We start from the raw sequence: 23,979 nt of genomic DNA, 5'->3' as shown, positions 1-23,979 counted from the left end.
GCCCACCCTGACGCAGTGGAAGTGTCAGCAGTGCCCATGAAACTCTAGCCTGGCCCCCCGCCCAAGCAAGCGCAAGCAGGCTGGAGCGCAAGCGTGTGAAAAAGTGTTGTGTCAAGGGGATCGGCACATTGGCAAAAAGATAGAGGAATTTAGGCAGTACAATAATTTTCGCTAATGCAATCCTGCCCGCCAAGGAGAGAGGAAGTTTGGACCAGATCGCCACCTTGCCCTCAAGCCATGCGATCGCCCTGCCAAAATTCAGGTTCCAGATCTCTTGCATGTTCCTGCTTACCCAAATCCCCAAATATTTCACTTCATCCGCTTCCCATCGGAGGGGATAATCCGAGTGTACCTCTGTGGTGTTCTCGGTGAGCGGGAATATGATTGATTTAGACCAGTTTATGGAGACACCGGAGAGGCCGCCAAATTTGACGAACTCACGGAGCAATGGGTTTAGGTTTTCCGTTGGTTTGTTTACATACAGGGTTACATCATCCGCGTACAAGGAGATGAGGAGGCTACGTGAACTAAAGGCAATACCCCTCGCCGTATGGTGTTGGCGAATTCGAGCAGCCAGCGGCTCCATAGCGATGGCGAATAAGAGGGGGGACAATGGACAGCCCTGTCTGGTGCCCCTGGAAATCAGGAAAGGCTTAGAGATCATTCCATTCAGACGTATTCTGGCTCTAGGGGCGGTATATAGTAGGCGAATTAGGTTTATGAAAAGGGGGCTGAATCCCATTTGTGTTAAAATGGTGAAAAGAAATGACCACTCCAAAGAGTCAAAGGCTTTTGTCGCATCCAGGAACACCACGGCGGCCTGGGTGTCAGGGTGGAGATAGTGTAGTGCAGAGAAGACCGTTCTCAAATTGTGTGTGGTGGAGCGTCCTGGTATAAAACCCGACTGATCTGGCAGAGCCACATAAGGTAGCAGAGGTTGCAAGCGATCAGCTATTATTTTAGCGTAGATCTTGACATCCACATTTATGAGGGACAAAGGGCGGTAAGTGTCCATGTATTTATCATCTTTGTCAGGTTTAAGTAGCGTGACAATCAAGGCCTCCCTCATCGAATCTGGCAGTATCCCCACCTCCTGCGCCTCCACAAACACGGCATGCAAGCGGGGGGCCAGTTCATCCGCGTATGTTTTATAGAAGGCAGCCGTGAGTCCATCCGGACCAGGCGCCTTGTTTTGGGGCAGCGCTTTAATGGTGGCAGCAATCTCTTTCACCGTCACTGGTTGATCCATGTACTGTCTGTGTGCATTATTGAACCAAACTAGTGCTATGGATTCCAAAAAGGCCTCAAGCGTCTCCTCTGAGGGAGTATGGGTGGATTTGTACAGTGTGGCGTAGTAATCGGTGAAGGTCAGCAGTATCTCCCGCTGATCTGTCAGTACCCTCCCCGTGTGATCAATTACAGTGTGTATCCTCGTTGGTGTGGGGGTGAGACGAATCAACCTGGCAAGCGTGCGGCTTGGTCTGTCCCCTTCGCCATATCTGCGGGCTTCGGCTTGTTTCCCCAGAAATTTGAGTTCTCGCTGCGCTTCTTCATTAAAGTCTAGTAATTTATCTTTAATCTGGCCCGCTAGTGTGGATGTAGGAGACTTACAAAAGTCACGTTCTAGGAGCTGCAATTCCCCCTCAATCTTTGCCAGCGTGCCTCTGATCGCCTTTAGGACCCCAGCCCTGCGTGCAATACACTGCCCCCGAATGACAACTTTGAATGCGTCCCAGAGGACGGCATCCGTCTTTACTGTACCAGTGTTAGTATCAAAGTACTCAACAATGTCCTGCCTGATTTCTTCGGTGAAAGCCGCATCAAGGAATGCATCCGGTGGGAGGCGCCAGGAAAAGGCGCCGTGCAGATTACCTGGGATTGCCAATTCAAGCAGACATGGGGAGTGGTCAGACAGGGATCTGGCCAGTATATCCACTCGCGTGGTCCAAGTGGCGACATCCGCCGATACTAACCAAAAATCTAATCTGGACCAGGCCGCATGGTGTGCAGATATACAAGTGCCTACCCGTGCATCCATGTTCCTAGCTCTCCACACATCCACCAAGGAACCTTCACACATGATATCTGTCAGGGCCTGACGTGCATTCGGGTGCATGGGTCTTGAAGCGCCTTGCCTATCCATCGACCCGTCCGGTACAACATTGAAGTCACCTCCCCATATGACAGTGGAACAGCCAGTGATGTCAATCTTCGCCCAGGCCTCCCTGAAAAATTCCGGGTCATCCACATTTGGGCCATATATGGTAACCAGTACCACCTCCTTGCCCAGCAGGACCCCATGCAAAACTACATACCTCCCGGCGTCATCTAACATTACTGAGGTAGTCCTCCAATCCACGCCACGGCGCAGTAGGATGGCCACCCCCCTGGCATAGTTAGAGTAAATGGCAGAGTACGCCAAGCCCCATCTGGAGTGCTTAAGTCTTGGGGAGCAGGAGGAATTGATATGTGTTTCCTGTAGGAAACAAATATCTATACTGTGTCTAGTGAGATAGCTGTGCATAAGTCTTGATTTCCTGTGGTCGCCTAGGCCTCTAATGTTCCATGTTAGGAGCTGGGTTACTTCCATTTGAAATGGCAAACTAGTTCACATCCTCTCACCACCCGACCAGCCTTGCGCATTCTGAAAATCAACAGTATATGTCTATTGCAATGTGTCCAACAGTACACCAAAAAAAACCAACCCCACCCTCCACCCACACCAACCCCCCAAACAGGTTGTGTCAGGACCCCCCCTAATGCGCCAGGTCTAAACACCGAATAGGCGCAAAAACAGTAGAACAACAGCTTCGTGGAGACACCCCTCGGAGGCATGGCATCCCGAGCATACACCCCTGTTTACACAGGGTGGCTGCAGTAGATGAGCTATTTCTGCAAATGACAAAACTGGAAAAGAAAACATTACGCATCTGCACTCCAAGGCGCATACGGCTAAGTTTTAAATCAAAATAGGAACACAATAGTGTGTGTAAGTACCAAATTATACAGACAGCCAGTCAGGCTTTGGCCGACTATTACCACGCGACGTTGCAGGCCTGCCATTCAATCATTGTCTCTTAACTGGCTCGCAGACTCAGTCCCAGTGTCCGACTTCCTCCCCAACCTGGGCTTGCATATGTGTTTTGCACAGGCCCGGACTGGCCGTTGCGGACACCGGGCAATCCCCCGGTCGGCCGCAAGGGTGGGGGCCGGTTTTGGGCCATGGGGGCCGTTTTTATTACAGAGCCGTTTTTACAGCATTTCGGCCCAGTAACAAAATCGGCCTAAAAGCGGCCCTGGCAAAGTGCTCGCCCCCCCAGGGGGGGCCGGCCGAGCACTTTGCCAGGGCCGGTTTTGGTTCCCAGTCCGGCCCTGGTTTTGCAAATTTCAAAGCAGATCCCGCATCCAGGAAATGATGGGTCGTGCCATCGTGCACCACCCGAAGCTTGGCTGGGTACATAAGAGAGTAGGGGATCTGTGCTTGGAGCAGGATCTTTTTAGCAGGTAGAAACTCTTTGCGCGCCGCCTGAACCAGGGGCGTGAAGTCGGGGAAGAAGGATATGACGTTTCCCTTGTGCGATATTTTCCCCTTTTCTCTGGCCAGTCGTAATACGTGGTCCCTGTCCTGATAGTTTAACAGCTTGGCCAGTATCGGTCTCGGTGGGGCCCCCAGGGGCGGCTTTTTTCCCAGTGTCCTATGGGCCCTTTCTACAGTAAGGACGGGGACAGGTTAGGATCAAAAAGTTCATGTAGTAGTTCAGCCACAAACGTCTCCATTTTGCCCATCGCTGTCGTCTCTGGAATGCCCGTGATGCAGGCGTTGCATCTCCGGGACCTCGCCTCAAGATCATCTGCTTTGGCACTGAGAGCGTCTATCTTTTTCTCCAAGTTGTTTATATGGGTCTTGGTCTCTTGTTGGAATTCGCAGCATTCCGTGTGCCTATTCTCAAGAACATCAATGCGTGTTTCATGAGTGGCCACCTGCGCTCTCACGCCTTCCAGCTGGGCAGCCATGCTGTCGAGTTTCGCATCAATGCCCTTCAGGCTGGTCCGTACCTCCAGAAGCAGTGCCCCCAAAAAATGTTGCCGCTGAATTGGCAGCTATCTTGAGAAGCAGCAGACGGCTCAACCTACCCCCTACCCAACAGAAAAAAAGTCAGAAAAAGCAATTTGTACATAAAAGAAAAAAGCTTATAAGTTTAAAGACCTAGTTTTTCTGACTATATAAATTAGGAAAATGTAGCTAATGCATTCTCGGCTTCCTTTACATCAGTAAAAAAATAGGTGTGTCCGCCCTTAATAATTTTTAGGCGAGCAGGCTCCTGTAGGAACGCTTGTTCGCCTAGGGATTTAAACAGATCAATAAGTTTACGCAATTGCCACCGTCTATCCATAGTGGCTTTGCTAAGATCCGATCTTACAAAAAAGGACAAGTTTCCTACTGTGACAGGTGAATTTGACATAGCTTTTATTGATTCTGCCTGTCTCAAAAAAAATTCCCAAAATGAATAAGGAATGGCCGGGGAAATTTACTTTGCTTGTTCCTCTGAACAAGAGGTAGCCTGTGGACCCTCTGAAGTTGGGAATCCCAATCCCAATCAGATAGGTCTGTGAAGGCCTTCTGAAATAGACTCACAACAAATGCCCTAGGGTCCGCCCCCTCGATTCCCTCCGGTATACCAAAAAGTCTCAGATTGGATCGCCTTTGACGGTTTTCCAAATCTTCAACTTTTAATTGTAAAGATAAAAGCTGGGAATCATATTGACTGATAACAGATTCTGTTCGAGCTGATCCCTCTTCTATTTTAACCACCCGAAGCTGTAAACCTTCCATTTCCTGTGACATCCCCCTATCTGAAGTGTAATCTCCTGCAAGCAATTCTGTAGCTTGGTATTATCATCACGTAACTGCAAATAATGTTCTTGGGCTTCCTTCTGATGGCTAGTTAGCATTTGCAGAATAATGTCAAGAGATGAGTTAACAGTTCCCTGTTCTCCTGTTGATGTTAGTCCAGTAGTATTGCAATAATAGGGGACATCGGGGAGGATGGTAACACAGATGGGGTTAAAGAAATTACATTAGAGAGGGGTTCAGTGACATTGAGTGTTGTAATGTTTGAAGAGGCTTCCCCGGTAGGTGTGATCAATACAGGACATGTTGCTCCAAAAGCTGTTTCCGGGGATACCACCGTAGAAACAGAGTCTGTAACGGGGAGGTGAGATGTACCAGTGATAGGTGAGGAGTCTTCCAATAATGAAGCAGAAGCCTGAATACCTTCCTGTTCAGACGGACTAGTGCCAGACAGTCTCAGCGTCATGCTCTTTACCAGCCCCTTAGCTTGAATCCATTTTCTTAGAGGGCTTTTCTCCACCAGTAGTGGCTTCCTAGTAAGAGGGGCGGAGATTAATCGGGGAGCCCCAGTCAAACCAAGTCCTTTCCCTTTCTTACTTTTATTTTTTAACTTAGATTTAGCCTTGTCTCTCCTATTTGTCAAATATTTAGGGGTGTCCAACGGAGAACTAGTCTCTGTAAGATCCTCATATTCGTCATTTGAAATTTCCTCCCCACCTGCTCCTTCCCCCTCCGGTTGTAAACAAACAATAGAGGCATCATCTACACCCAGACTTAGACTCGGTAGGTCATCAAGTGTTCCAGCCCCAGTTGTGAGAGTAACATCCCCCACAGAGGAGTCAGAGGGGTCTAATATCAAATTGCCCCCCCCCTTGGGGTGCCACCCCGGAAAAAAAAGCTTTTGTATGATCTTCTATATGAGCTTCATAAGCGCCGGAGGCCCCAGGGAAGATAGTTTCAGTAGAGGCAGTATTTTTTAGTATTTCTTCTTTCTCCCCTATATTGTTTTTTGCAGTCTTGCTACTAATAGGGGTAGCAGTAGTGGCAATAATGGTATTAGAGACGGGTACCACAATACTGGAGGTCGAAGAACTTGCTAACCCACTATGGCCAGTGATGTCACCCCTCCGGAGGATAGGGCCACCTCCTTTGTAGCCGCCGGTTTTAATGTCACAGCCACAACATTTGATGTTGCTGTACTGCCACAAGCTGGGACCACCTCCACGCCAGTAGCTGCCGCTGCCTCCAACGTGGTGTTTTTGTTGGCCCGCGTAGACCTCGGGCATTCTTGGGTGCCATCAGCCGTCCAGTAGCCACCGTTATACCCTCCACTTCTGAGCACAGCTGTGGGTTTGATTGCAGCCGGAGGCCAAACTAGCTAAGCGCCGAACCACCAATCAGCTGAGGGATGGAATGCCGGGCGATCAGCAAGTAGGTCCGCAGCAGCCTCTGCATCCGTTATCCGAGGCGGTTTTCAGCAACACACAGCAAGACACACGCTCCGCTCCTCAACTCAAGTAAGTCCGGTAAAATCCAGGAAGTCCAAAAAAAGTCGTTAAGTCCCCCCGAACAAGCAGCTAGGGTAGGCTGCCGAAAAAAAGCAATAATCCCCGGTCAACTTCGCCGGAACGTTGCCTAGTTTCAACAATTCATGCTGGATAAGGGTTTAGTAGGGAGCTCCGACTAGCTGCTGCTGCTCCTCGGCGTCTTCAGTCCGCCATCTTCCCCTGGTCCAGTTTAACTAGTCAATACATTACAGATACCAGTGATATTATTTCTAAAAATCTCGGAATGCATCCCAGACACCCAGGGAGTGAAGTTAATTATAGTAAAATCACTTAAGATACTGGTGTCTGAAACCAACAGGATAAAACCCCAGGCAGAGTAATTAGTGGAAGTGAAATAGTGCAAGGTACTGGGCTAAGATGTAAGCCATGCCATACGAATAGATGTTTCTGGGTTTCTTGGTGCAATAATCAGTTTTACGTTTTAAGAATGCTTTACAGGAAGAGAGTTAATGGATCGACAGTGAAGGTGGGCTCTGAGGTCTTTGATGAATTTCTCGCACCTTGATAAGGATCTTACATCAGGTTGCCAGACACATTTCGAAGATGCCTCCAAGCAAGTGCGGGACCCTTCCTCAGAAAAATTGATTTTATTAGGGCCCTCCTTACATCGTCAAGAGAGGGGCTGCAACAGAGATGGTGTAGCCATGATTCCAGCGTAAAGTTACATAGTCTGCATGCTCCTTCCTTACATGGGTTGACTCATGCCGGGTTGAAGTCTGCTATTGGTAAGCTGCGTAGACACGTATACATGATATCTCTGTGCACTCAGCTGTTGATAGATTTGGAAAGGTAAGGCTGAGGTCTCTCAACCAGATACGATTAATTTAGAGAGCATAATCTTGCTGGAATTAAGCTAAACACAGCTGTCTATTGATTGCCTATTTCCAAATCAAAAAGGAGATGGAATCAAGAATTAGCGCTGGGGCTTTGATTTGGGAATATGTGCTTGCCTTCTATAGTTGCCTATGCCATGGGCTCGAATATGGCTCTGAGACAGGCCTTGAGTGAGTCCCCTGGTGCTTTCAATATACATATATGATATTTCTAAGTGCCAGGCTTGCAAGTTAGCATTTGATTAGGCAGGCCAAATTCCAGCCGAATTTTGGATCTGCGGAGATGGCTGGGCAAATGAAATATTTACTTATAACCTGAGCAGTGTGCATTCTCTAGGCTGGCAGTGCAGGCACCGGGAAAAGACTGGTGCCCATATTGTAGTGCTGGAAAGAGGGATGCCTTTATGACTTTGATAAAGGATGCAGCAGAGGGGCTATTTTGTTTCTTCTTGAGGCTGGTTAGACCATAAGTGATGGCAGTGGACTTATTTTTTAACAAGCCTTTGTGGGCCAAGGGAATGTACGTCTCGGTGAACCAAACCCCCAGATAGTTAGTTGTATTTCAGAGTCATTTTAATAGTCTTGGATCCCAAGCTGCATGAAGGGAATTTCTTGTTCTTATAGCGCCTGGAGATTAAGATTTTGGTCTTATCCTGACTGATCGTAAGAAAATTCTTAGAGATTGTTCAATGTTCGCTGTAGGCCCACTTTGGTGTGATCCATTTTTACAATGTTATTATCATATCAAAGAATCTGAAGAGACATGTGGTCTAGTCGAGGGGGGGGGAGGCAGACTGAAATTCACCAGAGCTTTGCACAGATCTGCTGTGTATAGGTTGAGAAGGAGGGGAGAGAGGAGGCAGACTTGCTTCAAACCCTTTTGGGTGGTAATTTTGGAGGTAACTGCTTGTGTCCTGGTTCTTACACAGACTCAAGTGTCGGAGTAAATAGAGATTTAGAGCCATATGCATGAACACGTTTTCCCATAGACACAGAATGGGTAAAACCCTTTGATACATCTGGCCGTTCCGAGACTCCATTTTCCCTAGAAAAGTTTGAGGCTTTTAGGTTGTTAACAAAGTTCTAGAAGCGAGCTAGCCTTCTTTCTTTGACCATTTGATGTATCTTTAGCCACTCCTTTTTTTCTGAAGGTTTCTTCACTTCGCATACAGCTTTTTTGTGTAGCTTGCACGATTCAGTGACATCCATTGCAGTTTTAATGGTGGGTTTGAGATTGTTTTTATGCAGGCAGCTTCTTAGCTTTCTCCGTGTAATAACAATGCTCATATTGTGCAGCTTGTTGAGCTGCACCTTCCATGTTGGCTTTGGAAGTTGTTTGCGGCCTCCAGTTGCTAATAAACAATCCACCAGTTCTGTGAACAGCGTGTCCCACTTGTTTGGCATGTCTCCCTGTGTAGAGTTGGGGTTGATGGTCATCTTGTGTAGTCACTTAGTCGCCATAGAGGTGTCTGTGGACCTCCCTTTGATCCTCCTGACTATCTTTGTTGCTTATGCACATGTAGAGGAGGTCACTGCACAATATGTGGCCGCTATTGGTACGCCTAAATCCAAGATTAGAGTCCAGGGGTTATGATCGATTTCACCCCTGTTAGGAATCTCAAAGTTAAATAGACGATTCGCAGGACATTCAGACAAGAAGGTGTAATCTATTGTTAAGATTCCTTTGAAAGTACTGAAGGGCCGGTAAACCTTTCTGTACATGCAATCAAAACAAAATATACAAACTTGCAGTGTGAGTGACAAAAATGACATATTGTTTCATAATACTCAGAAATGCTTTCATGTAATAGAACAGCATAACGAATCTCTGGGGAGCCTAGTTGTAGGAACAGTGAAGCAATATGATGTTGTCTGACATGAACAGCACGTAAACAAGGGTCAAGAAAAGGATGTATGACATTACAACGCATGCTTTTACCACGCATGCCTTTACATCGCAGTTTTTACAACGCATGCTGTTACAACGCATAGTGCTTAGGGGTGCTGGATAGTGAATAGTTTAATTTACTATTCGAACTCCAGTCCCCGTGGATATTAGGGAAGGTGTTGGATAGTAAATTAAAACTATTCCCTATCCTAGAGCGCCCCCCAGTGCAATGCGTTGTAATGGTTTTCGTTGTAAAACCTGCGCTGTAAAAGCACTGCGTGGTAAAAGTTGCGTGGTAAAGGATGTTTACCCAAGAAAAAGCCTACGAGGAGTACTATGTAGTGTGGAGCTTTGTTGCTCTGGAAAATTACAAAGACAAATCGGAAGCTGAACAAACTAAGTGCTCTGATTCGGGAAGGCAGTTAAAAAGTGTAAAGTGCTTAATCTAAAAAGATTTAAGATAGAATCTGTACTGAGAATTTTGTATGAGGGTTAAATAAGCTTCTGTTTCCATAGTAATACAGAGGATAGAATGGATAACAACTGCCTGCATACATTTTGCCTTTAATTCATGCAGCCTATCTTTATCACTGAAATATAGCTTTTCCTTAGCATCCTTGGAGAATAGTTCCAGGGATTCTGGGGAAACTGTAATATTCAGGGACAACCAACAGAGTGTAAGTACGTTTCAGATATGCGAACCATGGAATTTGGGCCACATTGTAAGCATTAGTTTTGATAGCCCTGTTTCTAGAGAATGCCAGATTATGTTGACTGTACACTTGGACACTGACAGCAGTTTATGTAAAACGCTGTTATCAGTCCTCAGTAATTGAGAGGCGTTAATATAATTCCAAACTCCAGCGCCATGTAATCCAACTTTGACCCACTTAGACGTGTAGATATTAGTAAGTTCTTTAACAAGATTGTGATGAAGCCTCGATGAAAACCTAAAAATCGTATAAATCTCTGAAACTGCGTACATCTTAAATTGGTAAGGTGGCCCCATTTTAATTCATCATCATGAGAATACCTACAGAATTCTTTTGTTATTTTGTTGATGCTTGCATTGTTCCATTTGTGTTCACACTAGGTTGTGGTGATCGCATATCAAGTAGTCATTTTGTTATAGTTCAGATGCAACAGTATGTGTAACTTGTAATTCAATCAATGTGTGTTATGTGGTGTGTTTGCATTGCTTATGTAACAGCATTTTAATTGAGGGTGAAAATGTGGTTTTGTTTAGGAACTGTTTGATGTTTGGATTCCTTATCCTCTTATAAAAACACAGTGCTATTCACGATTGCTCTCACTTATTCATTTATTTACTTTGATGACTTGATGACAAGTTGTTAGATTTATACTTTTTTTGTTAACAAAATAAAAATGCGTATGCACACATTTCTGACAGACTCCAAGGAAATACTTGCCTTTCTCAAATCAACCAATGTGCTGTATTTTGCTCTGCGTATCTTTTTAATTTCACCAGTAACAAACTTAGTTTTTTCATTCTGTTTAATTTCACTCCTATTTAAGGATAAGAATTGTGTTTCATATTGGATTTTCTTCCTAGGACAACTGGGACCACAACACACAGTCACCCAACTGGTATCTAACACTTCCCCTAAACAAGCATTTACAATGCAATGGTCTCGCCTTCGGAAAAGTTAGAGCTATTGGCATTATAAATGACAAACTTTTTATTTATGTGTTGGTTTTGAAAACGGATAAATAAATGGCATTGTCATTTACAATCCCAATAGCTTAATCTCTCACAAATACGAGACCTATTGCATTTGCACCCACACACACAGAGCCACATACACACACAGAGCCACACACACAGAGCCACACAAACACTCAGAGCCACCCAAACACACAGAGCCACACACACACACACAGCCGCACACAGAGCCACACACACACAGAGCCACACACACACACAGAGCCACACACACACACAGAGCCACACAGAGCCACACACACACACAGAGCCACACACACACACAGAGCCACACACACACAGAGCCACACACACACACACACAGAGCCACACACACACAGAGCCACACACACACAGAGCCACACACACACAGAGCCACACACACACAGACCCACACACACAGAGCCACACACACACACAATCTAGGTATCCCTGTGGAATGTTCCTTAGTCACATGATAGCATGCTGCCCTTTACGTTACTCAGTCCCATGAATGTTTGCTGCCCGTGTCATAAATGCGAACACTTACAATATAAACAGGAGACCCTTTACTTTCCAGGCCAAAAACAGCTTTATTTTAGCTTTCTTAAAAATACCAATCATCTCTTTTCAAATATCTGCCATGTGTAACGCCAGTCCCACAACTATTAGAAACGCCAATGTGTCTTCCTCGGTTTTGAGAGTCTGCAGCAGGCGGGGTTGTTGGTACCATGTAAAACTGTTCAACCTTATCTCAAGTGTGTCATCCTTTACAGTCCGCCGCATTCCTCGTAGTATCCGCCTTCGAGCTCCCTTCTCCCAACCCCACAAGGACTATATGCTGCAGCTAGATGGAGGCTAACCCAGCCCACGTAACCAACACTTCAGCTCTGATGCGACTCTGCGCTGAGAGAAAAGGCCGGCGGGGCGGGTTCTGCGCCCCTTCCTCAGCTCAGAGAATGACGCTTTGCTTACCAGCATGAGCCCAGAGGCTATGGGTTATTTCAGGTTGACGAGTAATAACATCTACACACTGGCCAAGAAAACAACAGCCGGGAAGTTGTAGTGTCTCCTATGCCGATGTATTATGAAGCAGAGCCTTCATTTATAACGAAAAAGTTTTAAACCTTTTGGCTCACTAAATACCAATGAATAAAGGATACGATGGAAGCTAACAAAGTGGGATATGCGGGGCACAGGCCTAGCACTTAACGACAGTGACACACGCCTGAGAGAGAGAGCGGTAGGTGCAAGCTGCCTGCTTCATGTGCTCACGCTAACCGTCTTTGTGACCCAGAGATTCATCAGCCCCGCCTCCCTCCTTCTCCGACTCACCCAGACTAGGCTGTAGTCGTTACTACGTAGTTGGTCCCGTCACTGATTACGAGCGGAGCAGATGGCTGCGAAAGCAGCCCACGTAACCAACACGTCAGCTCTGATGCAACTCTGCGTTGAGAGAAAATGCCGGGGGGGGCGGGGTTTGCGTGCACTCCTCAGCTCAGAGAACGACGCTTTGCTCACCAGCACGAGCCCAGAGTAGAAAGAGCGCTTGATAGGTAGGGACTACAAGCGCTCGCCATGTCCTTTTTGGATTGAGGGGTGTGTTTTTCTTTCTCCCCTCTTCTCCATTGGCTGGAGGAGAGGAGAGAAAGAAACAAAAAAAACATGCCCCTCAGTCCGAAAATTACGGGGCTTACAGCGAAAAGAGAACGTCACAGAGACCTCTTCTCTAATGGCTGGCCGCCGTTTAGGAGGCCAGCCAGGCTCAGAACTGAGGAAAACATACATGTGGGAGCTGGAATCAGGTGGTACTTTACCAAATGCAGTTCCTGACACACACCTTTTTCTTCGCACATTTTCTTAATGCTGTTAGCAGGAGGGAAGTGTGTGGAAGAGTATTGGATTTTATCGGGGCACTCGTGCACCATGTAAAACTCGTAATCATGAAGGGGCAGAGGTACTGCCATGATTCAGAATGAAGGCCTTAACATTTAGAGTTGTGTAACTAAAGGATAAATGGCACTGTAGAGTCATGTAATTAAAGTCTGTATGACAGTGGTCCATAAAGTACAACTGCAAATAGTGACTGTGTACTCAAACAAACAGAAGAATTACCAGCTCACTACCTCCTGGCTCAGAGGGACCTGAGAGTGGAGAGACTGCCAGTAGCTCAAGTTCTAAGGAGGTGCCCAGAGGTGGTAAGGTCAAGGAGTTTCTTGCAGGGCAAGGACAAAGACCATCTGTACGAGCACACTTTGGCAGGTCAAAGTCTGCACCCAGCTGATACCGAGGTGTGGCATTGTAGTCGCGAGTTTCTCTATTCTTGATAAAGTTTATGCCCTGTGCCCTGTACCTCTTGCACACAACTGAAGGGCATCCACAGATGGAACTATATCATGGGTTTTGGCTTAGATATCGTATATCAAGACAACAGCAATCAGGGGCGTGGTCTGGCCACGAATGAAGATGGCCGCTTGATTCTGAGCTCCACATGCCGGAGGGCCCTCTGGGGAAGAGTAGGGCTATCAAGTGTTGCAGTGGTGGCCAGCCAAAACTCCATGACACAGCCTTGATCAGGGCTGCCTATAGGGGATCCCTTCCTTCGTGGAAGCCACGCCCGAGCGGCACGTCCCAACTTCTGTGCTGTCTGTGCCGCATACGGGGAGCCTTCAGAGAGAGGTGGTACGGCCTAAAGTGTGGCTGACAGTGCCTCTGTATTCACTGCCACCAAGGTGCGGCCTGCCGGTCTGGTCACTCCTACCCCACTACATATGCCTAAGGTGACAATGGTTTCATCTGGGTGCAATGTCTGGATGCCCTCTGACTGGGCCTGGCCATCTCCGCCACCTAGCTTGTGTGCTTACCAGCCCCTTTGAACCACCGCTGTCGAGGAGCTCTGTGAAATGACATGCCCATGTGGGGGCCGAGCTGACAGGATAAAAATCGGGTGAGCTCCTCACCGCCCCAGCGTGAAGTCGCAGAGGCCAGGAGCGACCCAGCGCCTACCCTGGGGGGTAACCTGCTTCGCCCTTCTTTAGGACTCCCAGCGAAACTCCCACCAGTAGCCACAGACCATGAGGGCCGGTCACGAGGAGAACAGTAGGGCAGACGCAGAGGCGCAACTAGAGCCACATTTGGGGGGAGGCTAAGAAAACATTTCGGGGGGGCTGAATCTCTAAGCAGTGGGCAGAGTGGAGCTGCAGGGGCCTCATTAACAATCAAAAGGTCTTTGAAAGACCTGTGAAGTGCTTGGATGCGGCTGTGTGTGCGCCCGGGAAAATGTTTCATCCCGGGCTGCCATACATTACGGGGGGGGAGGCTACACCTACACCGAAAAACCCCATGATAAGACGGGCCCACGTGGGAGCGAGCACACAGGATGAAAGTCAGGGGAGTCCCTCAGCATTGATCCGGAGAGGCCTGCAGTGATGCAGCACGTCACTTTGGAGGGAGGGGGGGTGCAACCTGATCTGCCCTTCTTCTCTGCAACCCCCAGCGAAGCATCCAACAGTGGTACTGCGAACGGGCAGGTGGAACGTAAGGGCCGGTCGCGCAAAGGACAGGGCGGCGATAGTCATCCCATCATGGCATTGAGCCAAGGAACACCTGGAGCCCTGCAGTAATCAGGGGGCTCCGCTCTCCCCCACTAACGGGCAACAGTGTTTAACTCTTGATCAGCATCTCGCCTCCCCATTCTTGCGGGTGACATGAGGGATAGCCGCACCAGCATGCCGAAGACCGGTGGTGGGCTATCTTCCCACCATAAGCGCAACAGCAACTAACCGTCTTTGTGAGCCAGAGATTCATCTGCCCCACCTCCCTCCTTCTCTGACTCACCCAGGCTAGGCGGTAGTCGCTACTATGTAGTTGGTCCCGTCACTGATTACGGGGGAGCGGATGGCTGCGAAAGCAGCCCACGTAACCAACACGTCAGCTCTGATGCGACTCTGCGTTGAAAGAAAATGCCGGTGGGGCAGGGTCTGCACGCCCTCCTCAGCTCAGAGAACAACGCTTTGCTCACCAACACGAGCCTAGAGTAGAAAGAGCGCTTGTTAGGTAGGGAATACACGTGAACCTCTGACCACTCCGTGAACACCACCATGTTTCTCTGAGGTCAAGGAAATGGATCTGAGAAACGCCCTGTCATTTTCAGACTGGGGGGGGCGTGTTTTTCTTTCTCTCCTCTTCCCATTGGCTAGAATGTAAACAACTGCCGTGTTTTTACTTGTTGTTGTTTACATTCCAGCCAATGGGAAGAGGAGAGAAAGAAACGAAAAAACACACCCCTCAATCCAAAAAGGACGGGGCTTAAATGGAAAGACAAACCTCTTCTCCAATGGCTGGCCGCCGTTTAGGAAGCCAGCCAGTGGAGAAGAGGGGCGGGTTCAAGCCTCGCTACTAGAAACATAAAATCTCGCCAGCGAGACTGCGCAAGCGCAGCCTACGCTAGCCGAGACCTAAAAAGGGGCCAGATCTACTTGTGTTGCCAGTGGTTATTTTTGATTTGTGGGTGCCCCTCTCACAAAAGAGAAGAGTTGAAAATGTCTCTTTACATATTGAAAACACCTGACAGAGCTCTTCTGCTATAATTACAGCATGGCATTAACTGAGGAGTCTCTCTCTTGTTTTGGCCATCAAACTCTGACCCATCTCTTTGTTATTTAAACAGTCACTCCTTGTTTTAACCAATGGACACAAATCTAAGAAATTCAGACCTTTTGTATGTCCCAATATGTAGGTATAGAAATGCAAATGTTTTAAACTCTTTTCTTCAAAATTGTATTTCTAAAACTATCAAACATCTTACTATATTCATTTATTTTTCAACAGAAATGTCGAAGAGCGATTAAGTTTTCTGCAGTGAAAATGAAGTTTTTGCAGTCTATCAGTCTAAAGGAGCTCATCTTGGAATTGTTCAGTCTTTTGGGAGTTCCCACAGAACTGGAAATTGGAGAGTACCTTCATATTTCCTCACTTTCAGAGGAGGATGTTGCACAAGCTGAAAAGTTCCTCCAGGATATGTTGTGCGAGAGGAAAATCCCCATTGGAGTGGAGTGTTTTGGGCATTATGAGTGGCAGCTCCTGAAGAACTGGCTCAACCGCAGATTTAAAGAATCAGGACAGAGAATACAGGCCAGTGTTGTTCAGAATGGAGATATGGAGTCCTTTGAGATAGACCTGGTAGGATTCAAGGATTGTTTTACCCAGGCAGAGTCTGAGATTCTGGATTTCTTGAAAGGCAAGGTTCTGAGTGATGAGTCGCTCATTGTAGGCTCCCAAGAGCTGTTGCGGTTTAAGGATTTGCAGTGCACCTTCCCCAATTCTCCTTTTCATGTGGAACTGAAGCTATGGTTTGATCTGAAAGCACCAGCCATATTGTTTCGCGGGCCCAAAGTTAACATAGAGCAAGCAAAGGGCCTTGTAAATGACATCCTTTACACTGAGGCAGTATCAGCAATGTCTCCAAGAACCAAGCAGAGAAATGATTTACCATTCCACCTGACTGGGGACACCACCCTCTCTCTTTGCAAGGATGACAGCAGGAAGCTTCTTCCAAATGTGGATGCCCTGATTTGTTTAGTGAAGGAGGGGAGCAGATACACAGAAACCACAAAGGGGAGTAAAGTCAACAGTGCTAAAAATGAGATTTCGATGTTGGGTGAATCTGAGAGATATGCAGTGCAAGTATTATTGCAAACCCAAACCTCTTCAGTAGGGAGATTCCAGAGGGTTATCAGCTTAGTAACTCTGAATAAGAGATCTAACACATCAGAGAGGGACAGAGGTGGTCTAGAACTGGTACTGAGAGAGGCCCTAGGATTTGCTTTGGAGTATGCAGAGAGGGAAAAGTTGTCCTCTGTGGCTATCTGTGGTCAGAAAATTGAGAGTGACCTGCTTTCTAGACTAGATTATATCAACGTTGTGGTTGATGGCCTTCATCGGTATTGCTGTTTACATCCTTTTATGTCCCTGAAAAGCATTGTCTTCAACAGTGACAATGACGAAGTGATATCCATGTTCTTCAGGAAGTGCCTGGATCGGTGGAGAATATATGGGAGTGTACAACGTGAGGCATTCCCAGGATCCAGAGAAGGAGGAAATATCCAGATGGAGATAGCCACTGGCCTAATAGCCAAGGAGAAGGTAGGCCACAGATGTAAATGTCTCTGACATGTTTGTTCTGAAATGCTTTCACTCCCATAAAAACACAATCTTTTTTTGTGCCAGCAATTTCATTAGAAATTCCATAGAACAGTCTGAGATGTTCAAACACTTGGCAGTTTCCAGAGGTCAAGCAGAGTACTGAGATAACAATCGAAAATTATGTCCTTTAACCCCAAAAAACATGTTTCGTATTAAGTTGTCTACCCCAGTCTGTTATTTCAAAATTGCAGCTTCCTTTACTCTGTTATATTTCTTAAGGACTTTAATCAAGAGATTTTTTTTATTTGTTTTCCAATGCAAAATCCTTTTTAGGTCTCACCTACAGACAGCATTAGTTGTCTTTTGCCGAATGATCCTCTGTGTAAAATACCAATACTAACAAGCATTGGTAAACAAATTAGGTTTTGCCTATGTGAATAATATTAAGCCGTTTTCTGTTGTAAGTTGTAGCTTTCTGAGTAGTTGTACAATATAAGTTAAAAAAGCCTGTTAAAGTGATATGACGTATTTATGTGCTAAAAGGCAATATACTGTACTGTTACTCGTAGTAAAGTGCAGGTAAGAGCACATTTTGTAAATTGTTATGAAAAAGGGAAATAATAGAATGTATTGATGCAATGGCAATATTATGTGCTATGGGGAGTTCTGACAACTTTTGGGCCCAGTGCCACTGCACCTGCTGTATCATTCAAATCATGCCCCTAGTTTTTGCAAGACAACTGCATTTGTGACTGCCTGTTTAGAAGTAAAATATAGCAATATTTGGTGTTTAGAGGAGTTATGACAACTTTTGGCACCAGTGCTACTAAAACGCATGCACCATCCAAATCATGACCCTATTGCCTGCTAGATAAATGCACTTGTGATTGTCTTGTTAAGTAGTAAAATTTAGCAATAATTCGGTTTAGTGGGGTCCCTAAAGCTTTTGGCCCCAGTGCCACTTCACCTTCTGCACTATTCAAATCAAGTCCATTTTAACTGCAAGGTAACTGCAATTGTGACTGCCTGTTTAGTAGTCAACTATAGCAATATTATGTATTTAGGGAAGTTCTGACAACCTTTAGCCCCGGTGCCATTGCACCTGCTGCACCATTCAAATCATGACCCTATTGCCTGTAAGGTAACTTTACTTGCAACTGCCTGTTTAGTAGTAACATATTGCAATATTTGGTGTTTAGAGGGGTTCCTAGAGCTTTTGGCCACGGTGTCACTGCACCTACTGCACTATTGAAATCATGACCCTAGTGCCGGTAAGATAACTGCACTTGTGACTGCTTATTTAAATATAGCAATATTTAAAAAATGTAAATATATAAATCTAGCAATATTTGGTGTTTAGAGGAGTTCTGACAACGTATGATCCCGCCACCACTGCACCTACATCACCATTGAAATCCTGGCCCTAGTACCAGCTGGATAACTGCACTTGTAAATGCCTGTTTAGTAGTAAAATATAGTAATTTTAGGTGTTTAGTGGGGTGCCTAGAGCTTTTGGTCCGGGTGTCACCGCACCTGTTGCACCATTGAAATCATGACCTGGTTATCTGCAAGGTAACTGCACTTGAGGCTGCCTGTTTAGTTTTAAATTTTAACAACAATCTGGGTTTAGTGGGGTCTCTAGAGCTTTTGGCCCCAGTGCCCTGCACCTGTTACACCATTTCACTCCAGTCTTTTTTAACTGCAATTGTGACTGCCTGTATAGTAGTCAAATATATCAATATTATCTATTTAGAGGAGTTTTGACAACTTTTGGGCCCGCTGCTACAACACCTTTGAAATCATGACCCTGTTGTCTGCAAGATAACTGCACTTGTGGATATCTGTTTAGTAGTAAGATATAGCATAGTTCTTATAGATTAACTTTATTTTTAATGTGCCATGTTTATTACAACATTTAGAATTTGATCATAATGACCAAATAGATTAAGTTGAAAAAAATCAATCCGATAATGCCTACAAAGTGCAAAGAAAAGTACTGAGGTGTGAATAGGAAATGCCACAAACATCCTAAGGCTAAAGCATCTGCTTTACACAACTAAGTAATAAAAAGCAAGCATTTCAGCATACTGTTAGAAGCTGTCTGCCTTTTCCATAAGGAAAAGATCTTATCTTGGCAATGAATAGGGCTTAAACAATGTGAACAGCTTTATTTGAAGTATAGTAAAAGCAGGTAGCCTGGGGGAAGTTAACAAAAAAAAAGTTCCACACAAAAGCGAATGAACACAGTTAATCAGACCATGGGAACTGATAAGAACCCCCTTTTAAGATATATTAAATCCAAAAGATTTCACAACTGTGCAGGCGTAACCTGAAAATGGGCTTTGGATCAGTCCATTGCTTATCAGTGATATGGCTTTCTTGTCAATCTCACTTGCCTGCTTCTTATTCCATTGCTTGCCTTCATCTTCTTGTGCATGTGTCTCCCCTGGAGGATAGCTCCTTTACCATGTGTCTTTACTTCAGGGAACTACTTTTTTCTTTTGTTTCAGCATTCAGTGAAAGTTTGTGTTTTCTTCCTCTCCCTCCATCTGCTGCTTCCCCTCACCACCCTAACTCTTCTAGTTTATCCATTTGCTTCCATCTCCAGCTTGTCTGTTGCTTCCGCCATATCTTCCCATTCCCTTATGAAACCTTCTGTAGCATGGCAGCACAGGAATGTTTCACAAGGGGTTTCACTCTGTAAAGTATGAGAACATCTGTCCAGAAATACATATTTTAGTTTGTTTTTCACTGTAGATATACCACATAAATATATACATTATTCCTTAAATAGTTGGGCTGGGGAGTGTTACCGCACCCCTGAGTTATTGATGCCCTCTGTAGCTGTAACTCAAGGGGACAAAGATTGCCAGGCCGTTTAGAACCCAACTTGCAATGGGCGTGTTAGAGTTAACTTCATATCACCTGTGTATTGTAGAGCTTTACTAAGGATACATTTATCCTATACAGTCATGTGTGCAGGGGGCTGTGCTCTATAAAAATAAAAGAAAGGGAGCCACAATTGTACTACTGTACTGTAGCACTCATCCTTTGTAGATGTGCAAAAGAAGTACATTGAAAGAATTAATTATCTGTTATCGGGAAAATAACATTAGCCCGCACAGCAGTTGCACCACTGCTAGCGCTTTCTTAATGTGAAGTAAGGCAGCCACTCTATGGCATCATGGAGAGGTCAGATTACTACAAAAGGCCACAAACCTTAGTGTGTGGGAAGTACTACAGCTGGCAATAACCTGTTTTGATAAAAAACACACCAAAGGTGATACGAGGATGCTTGCAATAAGTTTAACAGCTGTCAATCTCTCTGGGTAGCATTCCAACCAATCATTCTCTTGCCTACTATGTCACCTCAGAATAGACCCAGCCAAATGCTAGGAGAGATGTGGGCAATGGAAAAAACATGAGTGACAGAAATGAATTCCATCCTATAAAAGATGGTGTTATACATAAATTGAGGCCTACTTAACATATATCTCAAAATCACATTTCTACAGATCATAGGGAATAGTTTAAAAAACAATAGTACTGTATCTGTGCATACATGTGTAATTGAGAGTGAACATATATTACACGTTGGAAATGAGGCACAACAATTATAAATCCATAAAAATCTGCGACACAGGCACGTTGTCCTCTTTCCTTCAAATGGGTTTATATAGGGAACACTTACCCAGAAGACATCCTGTTGAGTCCTCACTCCCATAAGAGAGACAGGCATAGTGACAGAACTGGAGGTAGGAAGGGACATAATGACTGTAACAAGGAAAAATAGACTCAGAGTAATTAAATTAATTAGAAGCAATTATGAAATAACCTCCTCGTCTAGTTACTTGCCACAGTCTTTACAGATATGAGGAATACCATGGAAGCCATGAAACAAACCAATGCCTGCTGGGCAAGCTAATGCAACACCTGCATATGACCTTCAATACAGTACATCAGAGGAAACAAGTTATACAGTGCACCAAAGTTGCAAAATTACCAAATGCCATCTACTAAAAGTGAAGATAAGAAATCCGCTAATATGCAAAGCATCATGCAGACCGCAGCTCCCTCAAACCCTTGAGGGAAGTGACCAGAACCTCCACCTCAACCGGACAGGATCGTAGAGAAAATTCTTTAAACCTCAGCAGGCGAAAAACTGTTAAATCTGTGAAACCCCCAAAATCCTACCATTCAAATCAGTGGTACCAGGCAATAATATCAGTGAACCCGCTTACCACCTCTGTGGTCCTCATGCTCACGATGGAAACACTTCCTTTATAGGCTCAAAGCAAAGACAACACTCATGCAATCACTCACCAATCAGGTGTAGCATGCTACCTGCTTGGACAAGTACTTCACTGCCCCTCATAGGGGTACTAAGTGCTACAAAAATATCCTAATGCAGTACAATACAATACAATACATTTCATGTTAATAAGAGGGGCCAGAATAGTGAAACCACCCACCTACATTGAATAAATCAGCAGCTCCCACTGCACATGAGAGAGTGTAGAAAAACACCACACAACAAGAGCAGCTGAAAAAAATTAAGGGTAAGTTCTTGTGAAAAAAGAAAAGATATCCCTTTAGTCACGAAGATTTGTGTGAATAGAAAGCCAAAATGATAGGAAAAATGCAAGGAAGGGGGGCCTTCGACAATAACTGACCTAAGCCTCTCCATCTCAAGGCCATAGAGAAAGCTGCAAATGGTAGAGTCTAGCACACACCAGTGCCCACTTTATACCCTCACCAGACCCCTCAAGAGAAGCAAAATTAGGAACACAGACATAACAGCTGGGTTCTGAAGTGCACATGGATACCCAGACAACCCAGCTCACGAGAACTAGAACAGAAATTAGACAAAACACTCCTCCTTGGATCTGAAACCAAGCAGGAACACTGCACCCCGGGCATAAAGACCAGAGCACCACAGGATCCAATAAGCATATCTGTAAGGTCGGTATACTTGCTGAGTCCCTCTGTGGAAACAGGTGCCCTTCCTGAGTTTGCAAATCACTGAGAAACAACCAGCACACCCTGGCCCATTGGAAACATTGGGATGGTAATAATTGAAGACAATCTGCAAACAGCAAGATGGTGACAGAGCCATCACATAGCTAGGTCATACCTCCTACTCCAAGCAAAAGAAACAACTGGTCTGGCGGAGACCAGCAAACCTGTAATACAAATAACCCCAGCGAAACAGCCTCCTAGATCCACAAGTGTTGAAAATAAACAACAGACTAGGAAAGAACACATTCAATGCAGAAGGACCATTTAACAATGGTGCACAACGTGCATTGAAGACACCACCCCCTGCCAAACCCATCACTCAAAGCCTGGGATACCCCTACACCGAGAGATACACGTGCTAGATAAACCAATTACAAGTGGAATGTGTCTGTTAACTAACATTTTAAAAAAATCAGTAATAACAAGGGGACATGAGCACAGATGTAGGTTTAAAACTTAAACTTCCCACTACCACTGAACAAATTGCAACAGAGAGAATAAAATGAAGAGCGTAGACCCCCCCCATCCTAAAATGCAGCAACCAAACCCAATAGGCATAATAAATTGAACAAGAGGGCTTGAACACCCGTTGAGAGTAGAAGAGATTTAACAACCACTCTGACCCAACAAATCGATTCCAAAAAAAGCTCCACATGAGAATCTTGGAGCCACCTGCCTTAGCAGTTTGGAATTAGGCCCAGAGGCCACACCGTACAGTACGAGAATAATGTTCACAGCTGAGCGGAGAGAAGCACCAAGGAAAGTCACACTCTATGTAGGGGAGAAACCTGTGCTAATATCAGAAGACATGAAACCGAAGCAGCATGTACAGCCTCTACAACTGACCTGAACAGATGTATGCAGAAAAGGGAAATGGCCAGTACAGTGCTCTGGAATAGATGTGAAAATATGACATTCTCCAGAAATGTGGCCTACCAAAGGCACTAGCATGGATTCCAAAATCATGCTTAGCACCCGATGCACTCAAATCTCAAAGGTAGGGTAGCTTCCTGGTTTTGAGTGTCATAGTCCCTTTTGTTACTACTCCAAATCAACCTCAGTTCAAAAGAACTTTGAACTCAAACGCAGAGCTGCGTAACTACATCCTCCTTCCAAACACTCCCTCACATGTACATATGATCCACTATTGAATGAACCAGCTGTTGGGCTGAAGCACGCATTCCAATTCAGGAAAATATGACTACTGCCAAACTGGCCATAGCCTGCAGCGTTGTTGACCCTTAAAGTAAAGGCCAGGCAGACCATTATGTGAGACTGACTTTTAAACTCACTGATTATTCTGCCTTCCGTAAAGCTTTGAAGACCTTTCTATTCCCTCAGGCTCTTCCCTAGTTTTTTGCTTATTTTCCAGCCGCTGTTTCAGTGACTGTCCCCGCTCAGTGGGCTGTCTTCTACTTTAGCGCCAAGAAACCGTTTAGGTGTATGTTGCGCTCAATAAATATTTTAAACTTAAACTTAAACTTAAACAGTGGGCTGTAGCCAAAGGGGCTGCCTATGAAACCGAATGACCGCTAAGACCCTGCCATGCTTCCTCATGGCCTGTCTCTTGAAGAGTGAGACAGGATTAAACAGAAATTAAAACGTTTCCAGTCTGGCCCTGCTCAAAATCTGGCTAATGATTGGCTGCTGAAAAACTCACTAGACTATAGGGCCAAGGCCTGGCACACCCATCCTACCGGCACTGCAAGTCTAATGCCCATAATCAGGAGAAGGATAAATCCCAAAGTCACTGGAAATATGACCCATCTGTAAAGCCATCCCTCACCACTGCAGAAATTCAAATGACCTTCAAAATCCAGGCATCATCAAAGGACACATTTGGATTTCCTTTACATGTGGTGAATATATTTCTGGCCAGTCCTTGAAATAATTACCTTATTCCTGACATTCTGGCTATCCCTGTGCTAAATGAACTGTTCGAGGCATATGAGCTGCAGATCACACACTATGCA

General features: G+C 45.5%; 1 protein-coding gene across 2 annotated transcripts in view; it reads left to right on the top strand.

Moving 5' to 3' along the window:
• Positions 1-23,979, top strand: part of LOC144781884 (uncharacterized) — a 698,016-nt gene that overhangs the window by 137,429 nt on the left and 536,608 nt on the right. For both annotated transcript variants that reach the window (XM_078660934.1, XM_078660935.1), the window contains exon 3: positions 15,674-16,987. In XM_078660934.1, the coding sequence (XP_078517060.1) occupies positions 15,674-16,987 (1,314 nt within the window). The remainder of the gene's footprint in view (positions 1-15,673; positions 16,988-23,979) is intronic.

This window comes from Lissotriton helveticus, chromosome 9 (genome assembly GCF_964261635.1).
Source record: "Lissotriton helveticus chromosome 9, aLisHel1.1, whole genome shotgun sequence".
Taxonomy (NCBI): Eukaryota; Metazoa; Chordata; class Amphibia; order Caudata; family Salamandridae; genus Lissotriton; species Lissotriton helveticus.
This window is presented reverse-complemented; position numbering and strand designations above follow the sequence as displayed.